General features: G+C 42.9%; 1 protein-coding gene across 1 annotated transcript in view; it reads left to right on the forward strand.

The window, feature by feature from the left end:
- Positions 1–438: 438 nt before the first annotated feature.
- Positions 439–26,757, forward strand: part of NPC1 (NPC intracellular cholesterol transporter 1) — a 52,356-nt gene continuing 26,037 nt past the window's right edge. The window contains exons 1-7 of the mRNA XM_077810364.1: positions 439–689; positions 14,162–14,284; positions 15,521–15,627; positions 16,417–16,592; positions 17,969–18,136; positions 20,080–20,329; positions 26,146–26,222. Of these exons, the coding sequence (XP_077666490.1) occupies positions 606–689; positions 14,162–14,284; positions 15,521–15,627; positions 16,417–16,592; positions 17,969–18,136; positions 20,080–20,329; positions 26,146–26,222 (985 nt within the window). The 5' untranslated portion in view covers positions 439–605. The remainder of the gene's footprint in view (positions 690–14,161; positions 14,285–15,520; positions 15,628–16,416; positions 16,593–17,968; positions 18,137–20,079; positions 20,330–26,145; positions 26,223–26,757) is intronic.

Consider the following 26,757-nt stretch of genomic DNA (forward strand, 5'->3'; position numbering starts at 1 on the left):
TCACCCGCATCTCAGGGCTGTTTGGGTTCGTGGTTCTGTTCCAAGCCCTCCCTGCGAAACTGCCTCATCTGCTACCGCAAAAGCTCTGCTCCTGGTGGGCCCTGTACGCAGCTGGGCTAAGGGGGCCCTTTTGAACAAGCTGCCACCAGCCGAGCCCCAGGGGATGCCACTGCCAGGCCCCGCGCCGTGGCGAACGCTCCCCTCCCTCGCCCGCCAACGGCCCCCAGGCCTCTCCCTGGGGTGACTGGCAGCCCCTGGCTCGCGCGGCCCGTGACAGGCCCCAGGGGAGCAGATCGGCGGGCGGGCCCGGCGGTGGCGTGACAGGCTGCGGCACCTCCCCCAGCGCAGGAAAAGGCGGGGGCGCGGCCCGGCCAGGACGGGGAGGAGGCGGAGCCGCAGCGCCAGGGCGGTTGTGGCAGAGGCGGGCAGAAGCGGAGACGCTGTCGCCTCCAGCCACTCGCAGGGAGCCCCGCGGCGTCCGGCCCCGCCCAGCACCGGGGGGAACGGCCCGGCCCGGCCCGGCCCGACTGCCGGCGCCCCGACAAGCCACGGGAGCGGCAGGCAGCAGCGGCCCCCCAGGAGAGAGACACCCCGCCGGCCCCGGCATGAGGAGCGAGCAGCGCAGCCCCAGGCGGGGCCTCTGCAGCCTGAGCCTGCTCGCCTGGCTGCTGGTGCTGCCCCTGGCGCAGGTGAGCGAGGGGCCTCCCCGGCCAGGGCGGCTCCTTTCGGCCGGGGCGACCCCCTTGGCCAGGGGCGGAAGGGTGGCGCGGCGGAGGGCTCCGGGCTCCCCTCTGCCCTGGGTCCCGCCCTCTGCTGGAGTCTCCGGCCTCACGCCCCCCTCCCCCCCCAGTCTGCGGGGCGCAGGAAGGGCCCCCCCGGGGTGGAAGCGGTTGGACTTGGGGCTGTTACGCTGGGAGCTGTTGGCGGTTGTGCCTCTGCTTGTGTTGGCTTCTCCTTCCCCATCCTGTGACCGGGCTGAGCCGGCGGCTGTGGCTCCGGTGGGCTCTCTGCTCCCACACGTGCGGCAGAGGCTCTCCCTGTGGCAATCCGCGCGGCCCCGCTGGGCGGTAGAAAAGTAGCAGTAATTTCTTGTTTCTTGGAAAACGCCCGGGCTCGGCCGCGGCTTCACGGGGTGGTGCCGGGCCACGCATTGAGGGAATGGAGGCAGGAGACACGACTTCACTGGGGAAGAGAGAGACCTGATGACTTTCATCTGAGCTCGTGTTGGAGCAGATTACTTCTTTTCTTTTCTTTTCCGAGTCCCAGCCCCTCAAAAATCTGCCGCTCTGCAAACGCAGATCTCATGACTGAACTAGTTTTTTTTGTAAACATCATTTTTATTTAAAAGGTATTGCCAAATTAAAACGTTAAAAGTTGACACTTTTGTTCCCCTGCTAATCTTTTGTGGTTTTATAGTCACGTTTTCCCTCCCTTGCTAAGAGTTTCCTTTACTTGTTACCCTGTGGAAGTCTCACAACAGGAGAGGCTGACTCTCCATACTAGAAGAACACTGAAACTGACTGTGCTCCAAGCTTGCATTGCAAACATTTATGCACTGTTAGTCCCATTGATTTAATTGGACTTGACTGCAGCTTTAATGTTTTGGGCCCTTGTTCTGCAAACACTTTACAACCATGAGTTGTCATAAAGATAATCATGTGTAAGTATTTGCAAAATCAAGGCCTGAGTTTACAGTGTTCTTGGGAACCATGTAAATATCTTCTGTCACAGAAGATAGATTTAGTAACTTGCCCTCAACATCTCATCACTTCCAATCAGGCATACTAGTACTTAGTATATAATAATTCAGGGGTTCTCAAACTTCATTGCACCGTGACTGCCTTCTGACAACAAAAATTACTACACGGCCCCAGGACGGGGGACGGAAGCCTGAGCCCCGCCATCCCAGGTGCAGGGTGAGGGTAAAGCCGAAGCCTGACCCCACCACTCTGGGTGGGGGGCTCAAAGCTGAAGCCCAAGGGCTTCAGCCCAAGGCAGGGGGCCTGTAACCTGAGCCACACTGCCCCGGGCTGAAGCCAACCCTGGTGACCCCCATTAAAACAGGGTCATGACCCACTTTGGAATCAGGAACTGCTGTAATAATATATAATACCTAGCACTTTTCATAAGTAAATTTCGAAGTGCTTCACAGTTATTTATATATTTATCCTCAACGTCCCTGTTAGGTAGGGAAGTACCTTAATTTTTACTGAAGAGGAACTGAGGCACAGAGAGGCTAAGCGATTTGCCTGAGGTCTCACAAGAAATATGTGGTGGAGCAACGTATTGACCCTCTAGATCTTCTAGGTCCTAAGCTACTGCTCTAATCACTGGACCATCTTTTCTCTCTTGGTGTGTGTGTGTGTTTATATCTATCTCCTGATAATTCATTCTACCAAATCCTATTGTAAAATTTCTATATGGGGGTCCAATGTGAACTTCTTAAACTGAACAATCTCTTGGGGAGCCTAAGGCAAACCTTAGCAGCAGTACAACATAATTAAGTTCAGAATAATATCTCAGTGTAAAAGATGTATAAAAATATACTGTTTTACACTTAAGGGCTCTTTCATTTTTATAACCAAAACGGATATGATCATTCACATCTTGTAATGTGTCATGGTACAGATGTAGGTTAGAGATCGTCCATGAAACTCAGCACAAATGCTGTAAGATGTTACTTTAAACAATGTAAGACAAAATGATTTTAATGGCCTCTGTAACCTAAGATTCATTATATATTATTTCACTTCTAAACTAACTTAGGGTAGGTCTTTAAAATGCTGCAGTGGCACAACTGCACCATTGTGGCACTTAAGTGAAGATGTTTCTGCACTGATGACAGGGAGAAGTTAAGCCACCTCCATGAGAGGTAGTAGCTATGTTGAGGGGAGAACCCCTCCCATTGGTGCAGTGCTGGCTACACAGAGGGATAGTTCGGTATAACTGTGTCGCCCGGGGTGTGGACGTGGCTATAGTCCTTAAGCTAGGAGGCATTAGGAAGGCTTTTTTTCAAGCCTTGCCCAGCTCTAATAAAAGAGGAGATATGTTAATTGCAGGCCTTTCACTCAGTACTTGCTGCTTACAGTGAAAACTCTGCACTGCACTGTAACTGAGGTCTGGTGCAGATGATTTTAGTTTTGTTTAGCAAAGAATGAACAACCCGGATGAATAGATGTGCTCCGTAATCAAGGTTGTTTGTTAATATTGTATGCTTTCCTTTGGCTTTGTAAAAGCAAAACAGATTTTTTTCTTTTAGCGGATTGCAGCTATCTTTAGTTGCAATCCCTATATGAAGATATAAACTTAGTGCTTTTCAGGAAATGGTTTCTGAGGATGGTGACGGTCCTTTCTGTGTTAATTGTATGTGGTTTTTACTTACATGGAAGTATGAAAAGGAAGCAGTCAAAATAAACATTTAGCTCTTTGAATAGATTGCATTTCTTCCCAACACAATTGTTTAATAAACATTTCTGTAACCTTGGGATCCATTGGTTTAGTGTTTCAGAACACAAACTGGGTCAAGAGACCTGTTCTCCAGTTCCTGCTCATCCACAGACTTGCTTTGCTACCTTGGACAAATCACTTAATCTCTATACCTCAATTTCTCCATCTGTAAAATGGAGACATTACATACCCCTCTTTGTAAAGTTATTTGAGATGCTTGGATGAAAAGCTCTATATAAATGTGAAAGTAATTCCTAAAGTATTTGTCAAAACATATTGTTCAAAATGGAGGTAAAAACAAACGGAGTCACTGAAGAGACAAAAAACTTCTTCAGAACAAAACAGTAAAAACAGGTGGCTACTTCTTTATATTAAGGTTCTGATCTGGGTTTTGCAGTGTTCTGGTGGAAGGTGGAGAGAAGAGTTTTTATAAACAAGGGGTGATGTATAAATTGTGTTTGGGAAAGTGAATGCCTAATAGATATGGTTACCGCCTGGCAAACTGCCTGCAATCTTTCCTACTTATTTCCTGAGAGTGTTCTTCATTCCTGATGTGCAATAGCCCTACTACTCAAATGCAGGATATCTGAACAGGGACTGCCACTAGTAGTGAATTGTTTGGTACTTTTGTGATTGTAGACAAATTTTAGCTAAGAGCTATGTACTGCCCTTGATATGCATGCAGCATTCCCACAGCTAAAGTAATTTTTACTTGTGACCAAGTCAAACTGAAACCCTGGTCAAACAGTAATCAAGTGCATCTGCTAGCCTGCCGAAGTTATTTTTAAAAAAGTAATCTTAACCTAACTTTATTTACAACTTTTGTCTGCTTTGTTATTCAACCCTGAAAGGCCATGACACTTATGCTTATCAGTTACACTTGGAAGTAATTTCCAGTCCTGTGGTCTGTGTTGGGAAACTTGACCTATTAATAATGTGCTGTTACCTTTGGAAAAAAAATCCCCTTTTTTGGAGCAAATATGAATATTGGGAGGATGGGTGTGTAATTAGGAAATTCCAACAGAAGTATTGATTGTGCATTACAGGAGGCTAGGTACAGTAAATATCCAGGTCTGTATGTGTGTTGGGGGAGAAAAAGGGGAGGGCAGAGCAGAAGGAGGGAAATAAAGGTGTGTCTCACTGGTGCTGCTGTAATCTTTCTCACTGAATTTCTTTCCAACGTTTTAGATTAGAAATGAAAGGTAAGGAGGATAAGGAAAGCTGAATACGATCTTTGATAACCACCCAGTGTTTGATGCAGGATGACAAATAGTTCCTCATTGTTATCCATACAGCACAATCATTGTTCTCTGTGTTTGCCTTGGAGTTCAGGGATCCATCATAGTTTTTGTTTTGTGGTGGTCAAGGCTGTCTGAGACATTTAAAGATGTTGGTCTCTGAGTTTGATATATAGGACACCCGTTTAGTTCATGGGAGAAATGCTGACCTTATGCTGGAGTTGGGGCTGGTGGTTGTTTTGGAATCATGGATAGTGTATATTACTACAAGTTTCCTTACGTGGTGAATTCTTTTAGCACTCTGTCATGTATTAAGAAGAAAAAATATGTTTAGGTCAACAAGAGCTAAATATTAACCTGGTTTTTTTTTTTTGTGGTAACTATTTCTGCACTGCATATATTGTGCGTTGTGTTGCTGATTCATGAAATGGATTTTCTTTTTGCTTGAACTATGATCCAGTCAGCGCTCTCAGCCAAAACAGCTGAAGGAAGTAGTGATTTAGTAGGTGATATGCTTCCCTCTGAGTGATAGCCAACTAAGGCCCCAGCATGGTGTAAGACTATAATCTTCTTGTGGATGTTCTATTTCAGATTAGATATAAAAGTGAAGTTCTGGCCATGTGGTAGTATCAGACGGTCCGATGGCACTATTTCTAAAAGTAATTCCTCTAGTGCTCTAGCTGAACTTGGTTAATTTCAGAGCATTCTGCTCACTTAACCCTCCCCCCACCCCGTTAGTTAATGGGATGAGTCTGACTTTTCCAGGATTAAAGGTACACTGTCAACTTGAAATGTTTCAGAGTAACAGCCGTATTAGTCTGTATTTGCAAAAAGAAAAGGAGTACTTGTGGCACCTTAGAGACTAACCAATTTATTTGAGCATAAGCTTTCGTGAGCTACAGCTCACTTCATCGGATGCATACTGTGGAAAGTACAGAAGATCTTTTTATACACACAAACCATGAAAAAACGGATGTTTACCACTACAAAAGGTTTTCTCTCCCCCCACCCCACTCTCCTGCTCGTAATAGCTTATCTAAAGTGATCGCTCTCCTTACAATGTGTATGATAATCAAGGTGGGCCATCTCCAGCACAAATCCAGGGTTTAACAAGAACGTCTTGGGGAGGGGGGGGTAGGAAAAAACAAAGGGAAATAGGTTACCTTGCATAATAACTTAGCAACTCCCAGTCTCGATTCAAGCCCAAGTTAATAGTATCCAATTTGCAAATGAATTTCAATTCAGCAGTCTCTCGCTGGAGTCTGGTTTTGAAGTTTTTCTGTTGTAATATCGCAACTTTCATGTCTGTAGTCGCGTGACCAGAGAGATTGAAGTGTTCTCCGACTGGTTTATGAATGTTATAATTCTTGACATCTGATTTGTGTCCATTTATTCTTTTACGTAGAGACTGTCCAGTTTGACCAATGTACATGGCAGAGGGGCATTGCTGGCACATGATGGCATATATCACATTGGTGGATGTGCAGGTGAACGAGCCTCTGATAGTGTAGCTGATGTTATTAGGCCCTGTGATGGTGTCCCCTGAATAGATATGTAGGCACAGTTGGCAACGGGCTTTGTTGCAAGGATAGGTTCCTGGATTAGTGGTTCTGTTGTGTGGTATGTGGTTGCTGGTGAGTATTTGCTTCAGGTTGGGGGGCTGTCTGTAGGCAAGGACTAGCCTGTCTCCCAGGATTTGTGAGAGTGTTGGGTCATCCTTCAGGATAGGTTGTAGATCCTTAATAATGCGTTGGAGGGGTTTTAGTTGGGGCTGAATGTGACGGCTAGTGGCGTTCTGTTATTTTCTTAGGTCTGTCGTGTAGTAGGTGACTTCTGGGAACTCTTCTGGCTCTATCAATGTGGTCAGTTTCAAATAATTTTTAAGTAGTTTCAGGTACTACACCTGCTTTTGACAATTTGAATTTTATCATCACATTCTTATTTTTTTAAAGCTGTGTACGTCCCTTGCTATACACATACAGAAATTCTAATGTCAGAGGATTAAATAGGACCTTTAGTTTGTATACCCGTAAGAGAGACCAGAGTAAGGTATTTTATCTTTTTTTTTTTTTTTTATAACTTATTTCTTTTTTAAATATTTTAAGATCCAGCCTCCCTTGATATGTGGGGAACTTACTTGAGAAATTCCCTGCAACATCTTATCAATGAGAATGAAATAGTTACTTGTGTAAATCCCTTGAACATTGATTAAGAGTAGGGAGGGGATGAGCCCTCTTTACCATAATTGTAGCTACATGGAATACTCATATGATCAGTTTGCTAGTCATTTGTTAATGGGTGAACATTTTAACAGTGGCTTTAGGCTACTAACTTCAAAGAGGTTTGAGATTTTACTCTCAAATGGTCTTGCAAATTTATTGTGATAGCAGGAATTGACAAGACTAAACAGTTTTTTCTCTCTAGTTTCATTGGTTAGGATCTCACTAATGCAGGTTGTAGTATAAATATACCCACTCTAAGGGTTGACAATTTCATTGGCATAGCTTCATCCCCAAGAGATGTAGTTAAGCCAACCTAACCCTTGGCATAGACTGTGCTAGGTGAATGGAAGACTACTTCTGTCAATCAAGATACCACCAGTCGGGGAGGTGGATTATTACAGTGACAGAAGAACCCCTTCCACCTCTGTATTGGGTGTCTATGCTGAGGCGCTACAGCTGCGCCACTATAGTACCCTAAGGGTACACATAGGCCTGGTCTACACTAGGAAACTTTCTTCAGTATAACTATATCTCTCAAGGATGTGAAAAATCCAGTGCTGAGTTGATGGAAGAATTCTTCTGCTGACCTAGCTTCCACCTCTTGGGGAGGTGGATTACCTATACTGATGGGAGTATCCCTCCCATTGGAATATGTAGGGTCTACATAGGAGTGCTACAACTGTAGTGGTAGTGTTGCACCGCCGTAGTGTTTTAGGTGTAGACATGACCATGGCTTAGATTGTATTCCACTCAAAACATTTAACTTGCTTGGAGTGGGAGAACAGGCAGTTTTCGCTAATGTCATGAAAATAGTTACTGGGTTTTTCTGGTCTTTGTGCTTGATTCTTTAGTAATGACAATCACCATTTAAGAGAGACAAGGTAGGTGAGGTAATATCTTTTATTGGACCAACTTTTGTTGGTAGAACAGACAAGCTGTTGAGCCTCACAGAGCTCTTCCTCAGGTCTGGAGAAAGTAACCAGCTAAGACACTCTGGTTACTTTCTCTAGACCTGAGAGAGCTCAGTGAAGCTGAAAAGTTTGTCCCTTTTGCCCATAGATGTAGATCCCAGGACATGAGACAAAATAGATGAGGTAATATCTTTTATTGGATCAACATGACTCCAGCAACACAACAATCCACCACTTAAATGATAGATAAAAGTTGTTTTTATTGACTAGAAAAAATACAAGTACTAATATGTGTGTTTCCTAATTCTACATATTAAGTTTTACATATATGTAATACCTGTTACTTTGTACCATTTTCTGAATATTGAGATTCCCCCAGTCACACAATTAACTCCAAAATGAGCATAAATTAATATGATAAAAATCACATTGGTGGTATTTAAACTATCAAGCCACTCAGTTGGCTTGTTTTCTTTACTGTCTTTGTTTGCTAAACCTGTTTTGGTGCCATGGTCAGTGTGCACTTGGAAATTATCAGAAACATCATGCAAAAATATGAGTGGGTAGAACTGAACTGTAAACTCTTTGGGCCAGATCCTGGCTTCTTTGTGCACCAAAGTTCCCATTAAATTGGAGCTTTTTGGTATGCAGTGAATGGGCCTCTTATCATACATAAATCTCAACTCTTCTCTCTACTGAGCACACATTGTGTAGTATGGCCTTGCCTTTACTTACTTTACTCAGATACTTGAATCTGGGACCTGCTGTTGCAGTCTCCATGATCTATTATGTGTTTTAAGGCTTGTGAAGTCACCAAGATAACTTTCCAGCTGAAGATGCATAATGCACATGGATGCTTGGTTCAATTAGTTGCTGCCTACATACCATATTTGTACACAATCTAACTTTTGTATTCAAGAAAAAATATCTTTTGTACTTAACTCTTTAAGTACTCTTCACTGTATACTTGTATAGAAGAAGTACAACTGATTTCCAGGTGCTCTCTACAACTAAATGATATGTTGGAATATGAAGTCAGCAAAAAAATACTTGCGACACATGGAAGGAAACTTCTTTCTTTATGTCAACAGATAAAGGATGCAAAGATTTGTAAGGATGGAAATTCTTCAGCTTGCGGGAATTTTCTCCCTTTTGGAAGGATGAAATCTGGATGGGTAGCCCAGTTCATGATCTAGCTGACCAAATTCTTCCAATAAACTCCAACCACAAATCCAGTGAGCAGGGCTTTAATTTTATTTGTACACCTTTATAGGTATACTCTATAACGCTGTCCTCAGGAAGCCAAAAAATCTTACCGTGTTTATAGGTGAAACCGTGTTATATCAAACTTGCTTTGATCCACCGGAGCGCGCCCCCCGCCCGCCACAGCCCCCGCCCCGCCCCCCCCCAGTTATAGTCTGGCATCAAAGTGTTCGTATAATTACCATATAATGCTATGTCTACAGTGCAGCTGGGGGGAGTAATTCCGAGGTCAGATAGACATACACACACTAGCTCTGCTTGAGCAATGTGCTAGAAATAGTGTGGCCATGGTAGTAAGGTGGTTGCTTGGCCTAGCCACCATAGTACAATCCTGTTCAAGATCCTAGGTATGTATGTACGCAAGTGGCTAGGGCTGGATTTACACCTTATATGCCTCTTGGCATCGCATCTTCAGAGCCCCTCTGCCCAGAAACCCCCTCCACAGGCCCACCGCCACAACTGCACACTGCCCCCTGCACAGCCCAATCACTACAACTGTCCAGTGCCCCACACAGACTTCCCTACTCCACACTGACAAACACTCCCAACAAACTTCCCAGTGCCCCCCCCAACCCTCCCCAGAGACCCACTCTCCCATGCCCTGCCCCCTGGCTGACTCACTGGCCCTGCTGGGAGGTGACTGTGTCTGCCAGGCTGAGCTGGCAGTGTGGCCGGGGCCGGTCGGAGATTGCTCTGGCTCCTTGGGAGTGGTGCAGTCAGTCCCAGGCTGGACCAAGAGTGGGGCCTGCCCAGGCCGGGCTCCATCAGGACCCACTTGCTCAGCATGGCCCCCCGGAGTTGAATTGCTGAGCTCTTTCCCCTGCCACAGGGGGCTGCTTCGCCTTCCCTGCTGGAAGGAGTGCTCCACCAGGGCTGTGTGGGGCTGTCTTCCCCCTCAGCTGGCCCTGTCCCCTGCCAGGACCTAGGAGCAGCAAACTTTGAATTTTTAGGTGCCCCTAGAATGCTGGCGCTCCTAGGCATGTGCCTACTGTGCCTAATTGGAAATCCAGCCCTGCAGGTGGCTAGCCCTAGACAAAGCCTCAGTTTGTCCATGTATATAGTCCACTGTTGGTGTGCATGTCCCCAGTGTTCTCGAGTCTAGATTATTTTGATCAGTAGTGTCTGTTGGGGCTATGCCTTACCCCTTCTGTGTCTTCCTGCCTCCAATCAAGGGTGGAACAACCCCAACCACCCCTCAATTCTTTCTCACCACATATGTCTATCAGCCTCTTTACACACTGTGTGACCTGTTTGTTTACTGTGTAAATAGGTACTTAGTGAATACCTAATTAGCGATTAGGTTTAGAGTTAGTAATTTGCTAGTGTTTCCTTTTTTGTAAGGAAACTGCTGCTCTGTTTGCCTGTGAATTACCACTAGTCCTGGGATCAATCACTTAAGGCTGAACATTAATCTCCAGTCTTCAAAAAAATTGCCTTTCATGTGAAGCTGTAATGCCTCTAAATGATGGGCATACCTGATGTTTATCATGTCTGGGAGAGGAACACATTAAAGAGATAGGTCATTTGTAATTCATTTTCTAAGGCCTTGTCTACATTACACAGTTGTCTGCCACATGGTCTGGTCTGGCCTGGCCACAAGGCCAGTTGTTGTCATTTTGAGCATAGATTCCAAACATACTTGACTGTCTCCTGAATTTAAAGAACTCTGAACACTCCATGAGCTTGTTGAGGGTACATCTTGCAGTTCTCCACCTTCCAACACAGGTGGGCAGATATAGACAAGATGATCTAATAGTGCCTTCTGGCCTTAAAACTCTATGAATCTACCCCTAAAGGGTTTATGACAGTTTACAGCCCTCGCCCCCAGCACACAGTTAAGAAATCTTGCTCCCTGGGATCTGAATATTGCCCTTAAGGGGTTAATGGGCCTATCTTTTGAACCTTTGGCTACATGTTCCCTGTTCCTTCTTTCCATTAAAACAGTCTTCTTGGTCAAAATAACATCAGCCAGGAGTGTAGAGGAGGTACAAACTTCGATCGTAGGGCCCCAGCATATAATTTTTTTAAGGACAGGATGTCATTAAGACCTTTCCCAAAATTTCTACCAAAAATAGTCTTTCATTTACATCAGGTTATGCACCTCTCTTTCAAAACCACATGTAGATTTCCTTAAAGTGCTTTCTTTCTGTATAAACAGAACTAAGCCGATGAGAGTATCCCCTAGATCAGTGGTGGGCAACCTGCGGCCCATCAGTGTACTCAGCTGGCGGGCCGCGAGACAGTTTGTTTACACTGACTGTCTGCAGGCACTGCTGCCTGCAGCTCCCAGTGGCTGTGATTCGCTGTTCCCGGCTAATGGGGGCTGCAGGAAGTGGCATGGGCCGCAGGGACATATAGCCCGCCACTTCCCACAGCTCCCGTTGGCCGGGACCAGTGAACTGCGGCCACTGGGAGCTGTGGGTGGCCGTGCCTGCGGGCAGTCAGCGTAAACAAACTGTCACAGCTCACTTGACTAGGGCACAAGTGACCTCTGGCGCTTCTTTCAGAAACGTTCCCATTCTGGATGCTTGTAGAGTAGCTATGTGGTGTTAGGACATGTGTTCGTACAGTGCTACTCTCTTGTGGAAGCATCCAGATTTGACTAGTAATTGACAGAACAAGGAGTAATGGTCTCAAGTTGCAGTGGGGAGGTTTAGGTTGGATATTAGGAAAAACTTTTTCACTAGCAGGGTGGTAAAGCACTGGAATGCATTACCTAGGGAGGTGGTGGAATCTCCTTCCTTTGAGGTTTTTAAGGTCAGGCTTGACAAAGCCCTGGCTGGGATGATTTAGTTGGGGATTGCTCCTGCTTTGAGCAGGGGATTGGACTAGATGACCTTCTGAGGTCCCTTCCAACCCTAATATTCTATGATGACCCTAATTTTTGTAAGGCTGTCCTACAATAACTCAAAAAAGAACTTAATATTTAACCTACAGTAACTGTGGGTCTTTGAGACATCTAGATAGATTCTATGACCAACCCCCATTCCCTGCTATTATGGAGTCTGATAGCCATACAGAACCCAGATATTAAGGAACTGAGGGAAAGTTGGGGGCTGTCTCACCCTTAATGCCCTCGGCTGGAGACTTGTAGACGCTTGGTGTGCAAATGCAGCCCCAACAGACACTGCTGAGCAAAATAATCTAGACTTGATTGCATGCCAACAGTGAAATATATATATAGGAACAACACATCTCAAAGAACCACAGTTACTGTAATGTAAGTACAGTTTCTTCCCCCTGACAAATGTCCTATCATTTTTTTTTCTTCATCTTTTGGGTGTGTTTCTGTGTCAGTCATCCAGTACAGAAATGTTTCATGTATTGGATGCTGTGGAATCATTTAATGTAATTCTGTGTAGTTCTTAGATGTTATGTTTGGAGACAGTCAGAGGTCCCTTGGATTAGTGAACAAAGTTATTCATGGTCAAGCACAAAGCATAGGAGTTTGTCCTTGCACTATAAGCATGTGATGTTTGACAAACACTAGTAAAGGTTGTTTAGAAGATAACTTCTGCCCCATCTTTATCTGTAAAACTGTCCTATGCAACTTTCAGAATGGAAAAGCTTGCAATAATATGTACTGAATGCGTGTTTGTGATGTCATTCAAGTGTTGCTTATATTATATATTTGCACAAGTACTTTTGCAAAGGGTTAGAGGCTGTTTAAAATGCTTTTTTTGGAATAACAGGATAGTGTACAGTACTGTACATTGATACATGTGTTGAAATTGCCAGAGTAGATGAACTTTGAATTGTCAATTTAGTTTGATGGTGATAGAAGAGACCAGAAATTCTACAGTTTCAGTTACATATGGTAGAATCCAAAGGACTAGTAAGAAATTTTATGTATTCATGTTTAAAAAAAAAAATAAAAAATGAAAGGGAGGAAGAAAGGCATACAGATGTGGTCTTCTGAGCATTTCAGGCTAAGCTTTCCAAAAAGAGGTCCCTTCAACTTTTCTACTCTTGATATACTACAGTGTAAATTTTGAGCTAGTACCAAGTCAACTTTCTTAAGTGCATTGTTAACAGTGATCTCAAGTTCCTTTCTATAGCTAATTAAAAGCAGTACAGAGAATAGGGGAACACTGCACCGCTCTTATGTTGGTGACAAACAATCCGCTTAAGCTAAGAGCGGCGAGGAGAGTGCTGCTGATGGAGAATAACTCCCTGAATTTTGCCATGACCAGATGACTCTCATGTGATGAATGAGACATGCTTGAGAAACTTTTGCATTACATAATCCTTGATCTTTCTGTGATGTTTATATACTGCATCTTCTCTGAATTTGAAATTATAGCAAATTACTGATGGCAAACTTGTATTTCAGCTTTCCCGTCTTAATAAATCAACTTGTCACATTAATTTGATGCATTTCTGCAGCATACAAATACATTACTGATTCAAAATATTTTCTATAGCGTTTAGAACAGTAATGGTTACAAACTGCTCTGTCACTTGTGAGCATTTTAACTTGTGTGAGCAGGTGCTTTTCCATATTATCCAGCATTAAAATTCATTTCTGGGGGGGTCTTTGATTGAAAAGTACTACCATGTGGGATAGGGAGTTCTCTAGAACCCTTTCATATTATAACACTGCCAATGTGATTTCCCACACCTGTCCTGTCACTGTCTACCAACAGGGTAGTAAATGTGCTTTCTTTGGGAATACAAATGGGCAAATGTGTGTGTGTTTAACTAGCCAAGCCAGGAAGATATGTATGTATTTCTGGAGGAGGAAAGTGATTTTGTGTGTGTGTGTGAAATTAAACTGATTTTATCTTGTCTGCTGGTCTTGTTTTAGCTTTTTTTTGTGTGCTATTTAAAAACTTGCACAGTCTAGTATCTACTGAACCGTTATGATTCTAGTTTGATAGTACTCTCCTTTTGGTACTATTAAAAGAAAAATGTCTAGATGAAGGCCTTTCTCATACTTATTTTATATTTTCTGCATCCATTATAAATATTTAAAAATTCTCTGAAAGTCTGTGATTTGAAACATTTGCCATTTTGATACAAAGTCTCTTGCTTTTAAATCTTTACCATGCAACTATCTAACACAACTTCCTCTATTTAGGTACTTTCACAATCATGTGTTTGGTATGGGGAGTGCGGAATAGCTTCTGAAGGTAAAAGATATAACTGCAACTATACAGGACTACCAATACCATTACCAAAGGATGGATATGACTTAATGCAGGTATGTTTCTTTTGGACTGTTCTTCTAGAAACTAGAAGATAAATAGAATATGGGCTGGGATGTGTGTAATAAGACCTAAATACAATTTTCTGCAATAATCTAAGTTCTTGGGCCTTAAAATATGAAATGGCTGCACACATTAGGGAACTGAATGCTGGTCCTAAGCAATGGCACCAGTGACTTCACATCTTTGTTTAATAGTGTTTAGGTGAGCCACCTGATACTTACCACTCTGCGTTATGCCTTAAAAAAATTGGTGCACACTTTCAAGCTTGTCACTGCCTTGTATGATTTTTAGGTCTTGCCAAATCCATGCCAGTACCGTGTATATCATTGAACTAAAACTTCCGAGTTTCTGTAACAAATCTTCAGATTAAATTTTGATCTCCAGCGGTAAATCCTCTACACAGTGTTTTAAAAAAAAAACAAAAACAAAAACAAAAAACCCCCAACCCACTCCCCATGGCAACGAGTCTCAGAGGCTGGTTCAGTTGACTTGGGCTCTCAGGGCTAAAAATATCCATGTAGATGCTCAGATTAGGGTTGAAGCCTAGTTTTTGAGGGGGAGGGTCTGAGTACCCAGGGCCTGAGCCCAAGTGTCTACACTGCTATTTTTAGCCCTGCAGTCTGAGCCTGAGACAGTTGACCCGGTCTCTGAGACTTGCTGCTGTGGGTTATTTTTGCTGTGTAGATGTAACCCAAGTGTTCAAGGTAGTCTGAACTAAATTGCTTTGTATGTATATTTCATGTTTAGTGGCTGATGGGGGTAGGCCCGGGACTGTTGGTTTCTAAATTTGCCTTTTGGAATCTCTTCTGAGATTTATCATCAAATTACATTATCAAACTTAAGGAGTAAATCATTCGAGTTGGGAAGTGTATACTTCATCCTGTCTGCTCCTTCAGTACCCTTATACTGTATTTACATACTGGTGAATTGGTGAGCCAGACAGTGTCCATGCAGCTCTAAAAAGACACACAGTCCCTTGCAGGCAAGAAGAAATCTCTTTTCCCCTCTTCCATAACAAATCCATGTTAAGTCAAGTTCAGTATCCTGACAACTTCCTAATTAAGATGATGATTTTATAAATTCTTTGTCACAGAAGCAGAATGACGAGTGTTCTCTTAAGTTACCTTCTACTGACATCTAAAGTATGAAGTTGTTAAATGCCTTAATCCTACTTTTTTTTTTCCCCACTTGATTATAATTAATAGCTTTGTGACCTTTTTTTATTTAAGGAACTGTGCCCGGGTTTACTCTTTGATAACGTTAGCGTTTGTTGCAATGTTCAGCAGCTTCAGACTTTGAAAAATAACTTGCAGCTGCCTCTGCAGTTTCTCTCCAGGTATGCTGACAATCAGTTTGAAATGATTAGCACTTTGTAACATTTGTGAATAAAAGCACATTCTGTTAGCTGTTTTTATGAGCTGACAAAAAGAAAATAGCATTTTTGTGACTTAGTGAAGTTGGTGTTACTGGGGAAATCTTGTCAAGAAGAAAACTTCATGGGAATGGTTGGGAGAAACTTGTATTCAGGCACAGTGGTTCTTTCTATTGTTCCACAGTATGGGAATGTGGGCTCCCTTTTGTTGTGTCTGGGTCCCATGCAAAGAGGAATCCAGACTTCATTCTATCCCCTATTTAATTTAAGGTCCTGTTTCTTATCCCGCCCTTAGTAAAACTCCTAACATCACAGGTATTTTTGTTCTAACAATAGACCGCATTCAAGTGACACTGAGTCAGATTAAACATCACCTTTACAGCTCCTGCCGTTTTTGGAGGTAACAGAACAACTCCCTAAGTTTGTCTCTGTGTTGGTTTTTACTCCTTTCTTCCATCCTTACAACACTGCTGAATTGCGGTTAGGAGAGACAACTCTTCTTAGGAGTGACATTTGATTAGGAAAATCTAGAATTATTATGTAATTGGTAGATGTACCACTTAAGCTTAAGTCTTGATAGAGTAGTTTACAAGACTGAATGACTCATATTTTGAGTCCTCAGTAGTTTTAATTGTAAGAAACATTTACTTTTCCTGGTAAAATGTTTCCTTCAAAGTGGATCTCTTTGTATTTCATGTGTGTGTACGTGTATGAATCAAAGCCAATGTTTAACTGGCTTTTTTTCTTCTGCAGATGTCCATCTTGTTTTTATAATTTAATTAACCTGTTCTGTGAGTTGACCTGCAGTCCACATCAAATTGACTTTTTGAATGTTACAAAAATGATACCTTATTATGATCCTGTCACAAAAGAGAGCAAAGCTAGCATCACAGAGCTACAGTATTATATTGGAGAGAGTTTTGCCAATGGTAAGCAAACCCAGTTCAGTTACTATGCTACTTGGGTATGGTATATTGTGAATTCCTCATACTCCACCCAGATTTTCAGATAAATGCCATTGTCTTTCTGAAAGAAGTCTATGGTCAGTAGAGGAACTGGGAGAGAGGGAGTGGAAATTTATCCTTTTGATCATTTGACATTTGCTTGTAACTTACCTTAGAATCTCTTTCTTGACCCATGCAAGTGCCTAAAACTATAGCAACGGACCCCTTAGAAAAGTTTTTTATAATAATAAGCTGCTTAAAATATTAACGTGAATGTAGAATTTCCATTATGAAGTGACCACCTCTGGTTTTGCTGAAGTGGTTTTGCATTATTATTATATTATGGTAGTGCCTAAAAGCCTAATCAAGATTGGGTCCCCATTATGTTAGACACTGTAAAACCTGTAATAAGAAATAGGCCCTCTTATGAAAAGCTTACAAATAATTGTCATCCAAGTCTGAGAGAAACCATGAAGTCTTGCATGAACATATAGTGGCGTCAAGGTTTGGTGTAGGACTTTCATTTTTGACAGTTGTGGTAGAAAATTATATTTTGTTTCAGTGTGACAAATGAAGTCTAGAGACTGTGCAGTACAGTTGCTCCTGTTTTCATAAAACACTGCTACTTTTTAAAAATAATTGACAAAATATTAGTCCTAGTGTTTTTCCAATATTTAGGAGTATACAAGAAATTAAGACAAATATTATTCTTACAGAAGTGTAAATTCTAAATTGTACTTGAATGCTTCATTTTGTCTGAAAGAAAACTGTGTGGAGTGCCCTGTCTGTTATAATTGCAACTGAGTTAATGTAATTCCAGTTTATAGTGTGAGCTGTCCAAGGCTTTAGCCCAGTTAAACACTTAAATTCAATCGACATTACAAATTTGAACCTTATTGTAACTGGGTCTCCTGAGTCAGCTGTAATTATAAGGTAGATTTGGCCTCTCAGTCAGCTTATGTTCATGCTATGTACGAGATTATTTGGAATGAAAGGTTGAATAATAAAAATGTACTTCATGTGGTAGTTAGGAGGGCCTCCTGGAACATCCTCCTCCTTTTAGGTACTCAGGGTTGAGTATCCCTAGAAGTTCCTCCATTAAGTACATTAGGTTTGATAAAATCAGTTCGTTCTCTCTCTCTCTCTCTCTCTCTTTCCCCCGTCCCCAAATCTGGATGTAAATGCTGCACCTGCAGTTTAAAGCTTAAGGCATCTTCTGTAAATTTAAAGAACTAAATTTGGGCTTGTTTACTTCCAGAATTCAACATGCAAAATAAACTTTAAAAATTACATTGTTTTGTTTAATAGCGTGGACTTTTTATACTTCCTAATAACGCTTTTTTTTTTTTTTTTTTTTCTAGCCATGTATAATGCCTGCAAAGATGTGGAAGCACCATCAAGTAATGTTAAAGCATTGGGGCTGCTATGTGGGAAAGATGCTAAAGACTGCAATGCTACCAATTGGATTGAGTACATGTTTAGTAAGAATAATGGACAGACTCCTTTCAGCATCATTCCTATTTTTTCAGGTAAGAAATTGAACTTTTTTTCTTCTGTGTGTGGCCTGTGTCCTAAACATGGATGTTTACACTATGCATTGTTGTGGTAGTAAAATCCAATAATGTATTAGAATAACATGAGACTAGTATATTACAGCAGTATAAATTATATACCTTTTATAAAAATACTGAACTAGAGAGGATTTTAATTGTCTTGGCTTCTTGGTGATTGTTGCTGAATGTTAGTGTTGTTGAGAAGCACCTCATTACACTGAAACAACATAGCAAGGTAGATAATTATCTCTTTTGATAGTCAGAATTTGCTGTTCTAATCACTATCTTCTAATTGGATCCTTACTACTGAATGAAAGAGGTGAGCTATTTAAGAGGCAAGCAGTTTAAAAATTTCTGCAGTATTTCTTAATAGTTTAGATTTCTGAGGGCTTGGCTACACTTGCAAGTTAGAGCTCATTAAAGCAGCCCCAGGCTCCCTAACCCAACCCATCCACACTGGCAAGGCACTTAGAGCCCTCAGACTCTGCAGCTGGAGCGTTCCACCTCCACGAGAAGCATAACACTTGCTGCGCCCCAGCTGAAACGCCCGGGTGTCAGTGTGAATGAGGTGTTGCATTACTGTGCTGTGATTGGCCTCTGGAACAGTCACATAATCCCCTGAAGTCAAGTGGCCACTCTTGTTGTTTTGAACTCAGCTGTAGGAATGTAGATATTCCCTTTTAAAGCTCTGTTTCTGACAGCTGGCATGCTTATCAGCTCCCAGACAAAGCAACCATTACTGTGAAATGCTGCTTGCTGTGTGTGTGTGTGTGAGAGAGAGAGAGAGAGGAAGGGGGAGGGAGGTCTGCTTCTGTCTGAACTTACAAGACAGCATGCTGACACACTCAGCACCCCAAAAACCAACTCTCCCCCCACATACACACAACACACTCCCCATTTGAAAAGCATTTCGCAGCCTCTTGAACGCTGGGATTGCTACCACAATGCATTGCTCACTGTGGCATTGCAAGAGCTGCTAATGTGGTCAGACCAGTGCGCTTGAATCGGACAGTGTAAACACATGGCAGTGTTCTCCCTGCTGCGGTCTCCGAAGACTGGTTTAACTCCCAGCGCTCTACATCTGCAAGTGTAGCCATACCGTGAGAAAAGTGGTCAAAGTTAATTAACATTTTTAGTGAAGCTGGACCTAACAGTGACCCCTTTCTCTAGTGTAGACAAGTGCTGAAAGTGTGTAGGGGGGAGGGTTTTCCCCCCAGTTCATCAGAAGCAGGTTGAGAACCAGTGGCTTATGCCAACTATTTACCATCCTGAGCTGCATATGCAGCTCTCTGTGTTATGTGGGTCGCATCTGTATATATCTATCTATAATATGGGCCAGAGCTGTGTGCTGATTGGGTTGCAAGTGGTCTGCAGGCTGAGAACCACTAGTGTAGTGTAAACAGTCCTTCCCCTTTTATATCTGAGTACAAATTTTTCCAAATATGTTGAATATGCACGCTGTAAAGTGTTACATGTGTTTTAAGTGTGATTTTTTTTTAGTGCTAAAAGTGAAGAAAACAAAGATTTTAATTTATATTTTTTTTTAAAAAACACTTCATACTGCTTGCTTTAGAATCACCTTTATATTGCCAAAGTTCACATCTTTTATTGCTAGTTTTATGATGATAGAGGCTTTTCTTAAAGCTCCAGCTTCTTTGGTCCTGTGATTTTATGAGGATCTCAGCTTTCATATTTTTAAAAGTAAGTTTCTAGCCCTCATGGTTGTGGAGAAAATTCTAAAAATGTGATGAGTGAATCCTGAAGGCTTGAAAATCAAATGGCAAATATCCAATGATTTTGGTGGGGCCTGACTTGTGAATTTTGAACATTTGGGGATGGCAATACCACTTTTTTAAAAATAAAGAAACACAGAAATGAAATGGAAGTTTCACATTTATAATTAATTTCTCTGCTCTTAGATATTTCTGTCCGTGGAATGAGTCCTATGAACAATGCTACCAAAGGCTGTAATGAATCTATGGATGATGTTACAGGACCATGCAGCTGTCAGGACTGTTCCCTTGTTTGTGGTCCCAAGCCTCAGCCCCCTCCACCTCCTGCACCTTGGCTTTTGCTTGGTTTGGATGCTATGTATGTCATCATGTGGATCTCCTACATGGGATTTTTACTTGTATTTTTTGCAGTCATTTTTGGAGTCTGGTGTTACAGGTAAACAGGCAATTCAAAATGCTCAATATTGATACAAATAAACTCATTAATTTTTTCTGTTAACATGTTCAAAAATTATTTTGCACTCTGGGAAAGTAAGCAGTTTTGTGGTAAGAACAATAGTACTGTTTTCATGTACAGTGTGTAGGAGTAGCTTATTAAATTAACATTACCAATATAGGTATGTTTAAAAAAAATCTTAAATTACATTAGAAATGGAAAAGTCAGAGTGCTCAGTAACTTAGCCATATACAGTGTATATTTATATGCAGCTGAATATTTTCAGTCACATTAATTTGTATAACCTTGATCTCTTTTAATTTCCTGACCTTGTGCATTTAAACTTACATTAGCATAATCTATTGCATTTTGTTTTCTTCATTTGTAAGAACATTGGGGAGAGAGGACATTCCTTGTATTCATTATCACTTTAAATGGTCCACCTGAATTAAGTCTGGAACCTGAAGTGAATGCAGAGAGATGAGTTCAGAGCTTTGCTGCTGTTTTGGCTGGGGACAGCTTTCAGCAAGGGTGGGTTAACAGAGCACCAGAACACTAGATTTTGTTGGAGGCAGCTGTTCTCAATGGCATAGGTGCACACTTCTAACAGGAAAAAGTTGGGAACTAAATTATTGGGGGGTATGGTAAAATGTTCAGAAAATTGTGGAATTCTGATGCAGTTGTGGAAAAGAGCTGAAAATAGCAGGCTACACAAACTACTTCCATGTTCCTGATTTTTCACCTGTCCCTGCAAGGGAAAGATCAAAGGCAAGTGGAAGATCTTGTTGTGCATTTCATTGGGAGTCTTACAATCTAATGCATGTAGCAGCAGCTGTTGTGCCAGGTCAGGCCAGGCAGGGAGAACGTGCAGTTATCTAATCCTATATGTTTTATCCCAAAGGTCTCTGGTAGGCCTGCTGAAGTCCCATGAGACAGCTACTATGCATGCTCACTAACTTGAATTTGAAAATTATTTATACCATCAGTTTATTCTTTGCAGAGACTCTTCCTCATTGAGAACTAGCAAGATGTTAACTTTAGAGTATTTTTCTTCAGTCTTTTGTTTTTGGGGGAGCTTAAATTTTACAACTTTCAGCGTAAAGTGTATATACTTTTCATTCTCCCATAATACAAAAATGGCTTAAGAAACTTAAACTCAGCCCTCTCCTACTATCTAGTGCCTATCCTCAAAAATAAATAAATCACCTGTGGGCTGAGACAAAGCTTTGGAAACTTCAAGCCCAAAAAAGAACTTTTCAGAAAGTTACAAGCAAGTAAAAATAAACCTGTGTCCAAGAGTTTGTTTTTTTAAAAAAAAAAAAACTCCCACTGTTGTAGCTAGACTATAGAGTAGCACTTCCACCATTGATAACTATAGTATACGAACAGTGGAAGTGAAAGTCTAGATGACATAGTGGGTACATCTACAGTGAAATAAAAAAAATCCCTGGCCTGGTCAGCTGACTCAGGCTCACGGAGCTTAGGCTGTGGGGCTAAAAATTTGCCACGCTCCAGGTGTTTGGGATGCCAGAGAACTTTCTTTGTGTGATCCGCGAGGTGTACGAGGGATGCAGGACCACCATTTGCTCGGTCGAAGGGGAGACTGCTGAGATCCCGATCCGGAGCGGAGTTAAGCAGGGCTGTCCCCTCAGCCACATCATCTTTAACCTCGCCATGGAGCCGTTGCTGCGAGCGATCTCCAATGGCACAGATGGCTTCAACCTCCACGGTGAGAGGGTGAGCGTCCTGGCTTATGTGGATGACCTGGTCCTGACCGTGGATCACCCAGAGAGCGTCCAACATATGCTAGATGCCACCAGTCGAGCTGCCGACTGGATGGGACTCCACTTCAATGCAAAGAAGTGCGCAACTCTCCACATCGATGGCAGCAAAAGGGGCTCAGTGCAGACGACGGAGTTCCAGATCCAGGGCGAGCCCGTCATCTCCCTGGCAGAGGGGCAGGCGTACCAGCACCTTGGCATGCCGACAGGTTTCCGTGTCCGGCAGACACCTGAGGACACCATCCAGGAGATCTTGCAGGATGCCGCCAAGATTGACGCCTCCCTGCTAGTACCGTGGCTGAAGATAAATGCCCTGAACACCTTCCTGATCCCCTGCATCTCGTTCTTCCTAAGGGTATCCGCCGTGGCGAAGGTACCCCTCAACAAGGCAGACAAAATCGTCTGGCAGCTGGTGAAGAAGTGGCTATTCCTTCCCCAGAGAGCCAGCAATGAGCTGCTCTACGTTGCCCACAGGTATGGCTGTGCCAACATCCCCCACATGGGCAACCTGTGTGACATCGCGGTGATCACCCACACCTTTAGCCTGCTGACGTGTCCCGACGCCATGGTAGGGAACATTGCGGCAAACGCCCTCCATGACGCGACAGAAGCGGATTGGCAGAGCCCCCTCCACCCAAGACATCGCCACCTTCCTGAGTGGTTCCCTGGATGGTGAATTCGGACGGGATGGGCGTGACATCGCTTCACTGTGGTCCCGTGCTCGCAATGCCACGCGTCACCTGGGGAACTGCATCGGCTGCCGCTGGAAGTGGTGCGAGGAGCGCCAGGAGCTGGGAGTCCTGGTGCCTCAGATCAGGTCCAAAGACAACACCATCGTCATCCTGAGTGCCAGGGGCATGCTGGAGAGAACCCTGAAGGCAGCCATCCACTCACTGTACATGGAAACCCTGAAGCGTAAACCGGACCAGGGTAAAGCCTTCGAACTGACCAGCAAGTGGGACACTAGCAACCACTTCCTCGCCGGGGACGGCTTCACCCGTTTCGCTGACTGGCGGTTCATCCACTGTGCCTGGCTCAACTGCATCCCGCTCAGAGTCCTCCACCATGGGAACTGAGACGAGCATTGCAGGAAGTGCAGCTACTCCAGCGAGACCCTGTCCCACGTCCTGTGCAGCTGCAAGCCCCACTCCAGAGCCTGGCAGCTGCGCCACAATGCCATCCAGAACCACCTGGTGAAAGCCATCGCACCGCGCCTGGGGGAGGTCACTGTGAACTGTGCCATCCCCGGTACTGACAGCCAGTTGCGACCTGACATAGTAGTCACTGACGAGGCTCAGAAAAAGATCATCCTCGTCAACGTCACAGTCTCCTTTGAGAACAGAATCCTGGCCTTCTGTGAAGCCCGAGCTCGTAAGCTGGAAAAATACACCCCCCTGGCCGACACCCTGAGAGCAAAGGGCTATGAGGTGCAGATGGATGCCCTGATTGTCTGAGCCCTGGGCGCTTGGGACCCCTGCAATGAGCGTGTGCTGCGGACCTGTGGGATTGGTCGATGCTACACATGGCTCATGTGGTGCGTCATGGTCTCGGACACCATCCGATGGTCCAGGGACATCTACATCGAACACATCACTGTCCACCGACAGTACCAGGAGGTGTGAGCCAGAATGACATTGTGCATCAACTATGAGAAAGGGACCGAGAGACTTTTTTTCTATTGGACCACGTGAACTGGAACCATAAACTCACTGAACATTAAATGTCACCAAATGAGGGTAAATCCATCCTCCTCATCGTATCCACTCATTATACTCCACACCTGAACATAGCCATTATATGAACAACATACCCTCATATTTCAATGTCTGTACTTTTGACCCGTTAATCTTTTACCCCCCATCGGGGATATTTCAGATTATGTATTCCTTATGCCATTCGATCCTAAACCGAATTTTGCACCGCTTGATGATCTGTACCTTATTCCCTGATAACCAGAAACTTCTATGCTTAAACTCTGTACCTTTTTTTTTTTTTAATTTTAACATCTTAATAAAATTCAGACTTTGCAGGGTCCCAGAGCTTTGGCTCCAGCAGAAGGGGGAGGGTCCCAGAGCCTGGCTCCAGCCTTAGCCCAAATGTCCCCCACAGCCTGAAGCTTGCAAGCCTAAGTTAGCTGAGCCAAGCCATCTGCAGTTGTTTGCTTGCTGTGTAGGCACACTCAGTGGAGGAAAAACTTGAGAGGCCAGTCTCCACTGGTTGGTTTACACAGTGCTGTGGCAACAGTGGGAGACTTTTGTTTTCCAAAGGCTCAGTAGTGGCAATAATAGAACTCCATGTATAAATTTTGACAAAAGCCCTTGTTGTAGCTGTGGAAGTATAAATATACAGACCCGTAACAACGTGATACAGTGGGAAATGTAATAAACAATAACTGCCTTGTGACAAATGGTCATGAGTGTTGATTTCATCCCTATTGAATTCTAAAAAAAAAATACCCCAAACAAAACTAAAAACAAAAGCTGTTGAACTGATGGTAAACATAGCCTGCTTACTAAGCATTATCTCACAAATGGCTTGTCTACCCTAGAGAACTGTAACATCTTGCAACAGTACAATCAAATCGTTGAAACTTGTAATGTGGTGTGGGCAGGCTAGCCAATCTGACAAGAGTAAACTTGTTAAGTACGTTTACAGGCAGCTCTCTTTGCAAAGCTGGGGCTTGTGAGAGTAACCATCTGCAACAGAAGACCGGTCACCAAGAGGGGTGGTGATCCATTAGGTCTGCTAAAGTCTTGGCACATATCTATGGAATATGATCAGTAATCTTAAAGGAACTTTGTATTTGGACAACATGTGTGTTGCAATAGAAGTAAGTGCTTGCAACACATCTAGTGTAGACAAGACCACAAAACACATTAATACTTGGATCTACACTGGCTACCAGTTGATTTCTGGGTTATGAAGCTCTAAGTCTCCTGACTGACAGCTGTGAAAGGATTAAGTGGGTTTTGCTGACTCAGTGAAGGCAATTAGAGAGTCAGCAACTCACTAATGGATTTAACTGAATGTGGATGGTGACTGTTCAGTAGTGGGTCAGTCCTTCACTGTGGAATTTATATCTGCCTGTAGTTTTCGTGAGCCTGGATTTTGTGACTTTTGGGACATGCTGCAATATTATGTTTCCCCAGTTTGTGTGTATAAGTGAAGTTCATTCTGGGGTTAGGAAGACTTTTTTCAAGGGAGAGCTTTTTAACGTTCATACTGTGCTAAGATGATTTTGATAGTCACAAGTGGAAACAAACCTAAATACATTATTTAAACTGTAGACCATGGAAGCAGATGTGGTTCCTGCCCTGCAGAGGTTATCTAACAGGATGAACAACATGAAAGGTGGATGGCTAAGGTCACAAGGAAATGTATACAGTATTTATATATTATGTACACTTGGCTATTTGTTTAGCTTCATATGTATAGACTTTTCCTGGCTGTCCCTCAGTTTAGCCATTATGGGTTGGTGGTTTTCTTGCAGGTGTCACATCAGAGTTGGCCCTTCAGAAAGGGGGTTTAAAGAAGTTGTGTGACCATATGGGTCTGTTCAGGGATGGCCTTAGTAGTAGTGTTGAAGAATAATGCAGAGACTTGGGGGGGGTGGTGGCAGGGTGAGAGGGAGCTTCTGGTCTTTCAGTCTTTACACTTGCATTTTTAAAAAAAAAAAAAAAAAAACTGTTGGCAAACTTTTTAGCCTAAAACATTAAACCCAAAATTTCCAGAAATAGTTTCTTAATGATCTAAGTTTAAGGTGAGTTTAGATACATCCTAATTTTCCCTTCGTTTCTAAAATGTGACAAATTTAAGATGCATAAAGCTTATAGTGAAATATTGTTGTTTGTGATGATATTGGTTAGAGATGGACCTAAAGTGGAATGCTTGCCAATTCTGATCCAGACTTTGGATCTCCTGATTCACCTTTATTACTGTATTTATTGCAATAGTACAGTGCTGGAAAACAGTTGTCTTGATTTTTTTGCAAGTGAACCACATACTGAATATATGATCTGTTTTTTGTTTTTACAGAAAAAGGCATTTTGTCTCAGAGTACACTCCAATTGACAGCAATATAGCCTTCTCTGTTAATTCTCGCCATGACAACGGTATGTCTGGGATCATAATGATAGGGTTTGATTAGATATTATTTCCTTCTCTGAGATGTGGACCACAGAGTCTGAGACATTTTAGGAACCCCAAAAGACCACCTTGTCCAACATTCCTGCCCTAGTTGGTTCATCTCAATTCAGTTTTTCTGCACTTTCTTCATACTTTCATTGTCTTGCTGACTTTTTATATAGAATTTGGGAGTAACATTTAAATACAGTCCCACCTAAACTACTTTTGACATCACTTGGCTCATCATTGTGGATGGGGCCAAGTCGTGGGTCCATATACACTTGAAAATTTAGCCATGCCGATGTATAGTTGTTTGGCATTCTTAGGTATAATTTTTACTTTCTCCTGTGATTAGGACAGCATAATTCTAGAGAATCATGTCATGACCTAACATGATTTTAATGTTCTACGAATGTTCTGTCCCATCCACACTACAAATAAGTGTTAAAGCTCCGATGCCTCTAATCCTGCCAATCATGGGTATGCTCAAGTGTAGGTGGGACTACTATTAGCATGTTTTTT

The sequence above is a fragment of the Eretmochelys imbricata genome, chromosome 2, assembly GCF_965152235.1.
Source record: "Eretmochelys imbricata isolate rEreImb1 chromosome 2, rEreImb1.hap1, whole genome shotgun sequence".
Taxonomy (NCBI): domain Eukaryota; kingdom Metazoa; phylum Chordata; order Testudines; family Cheloniidae; genus Eretmochelys; species Eretmochelys imbricata.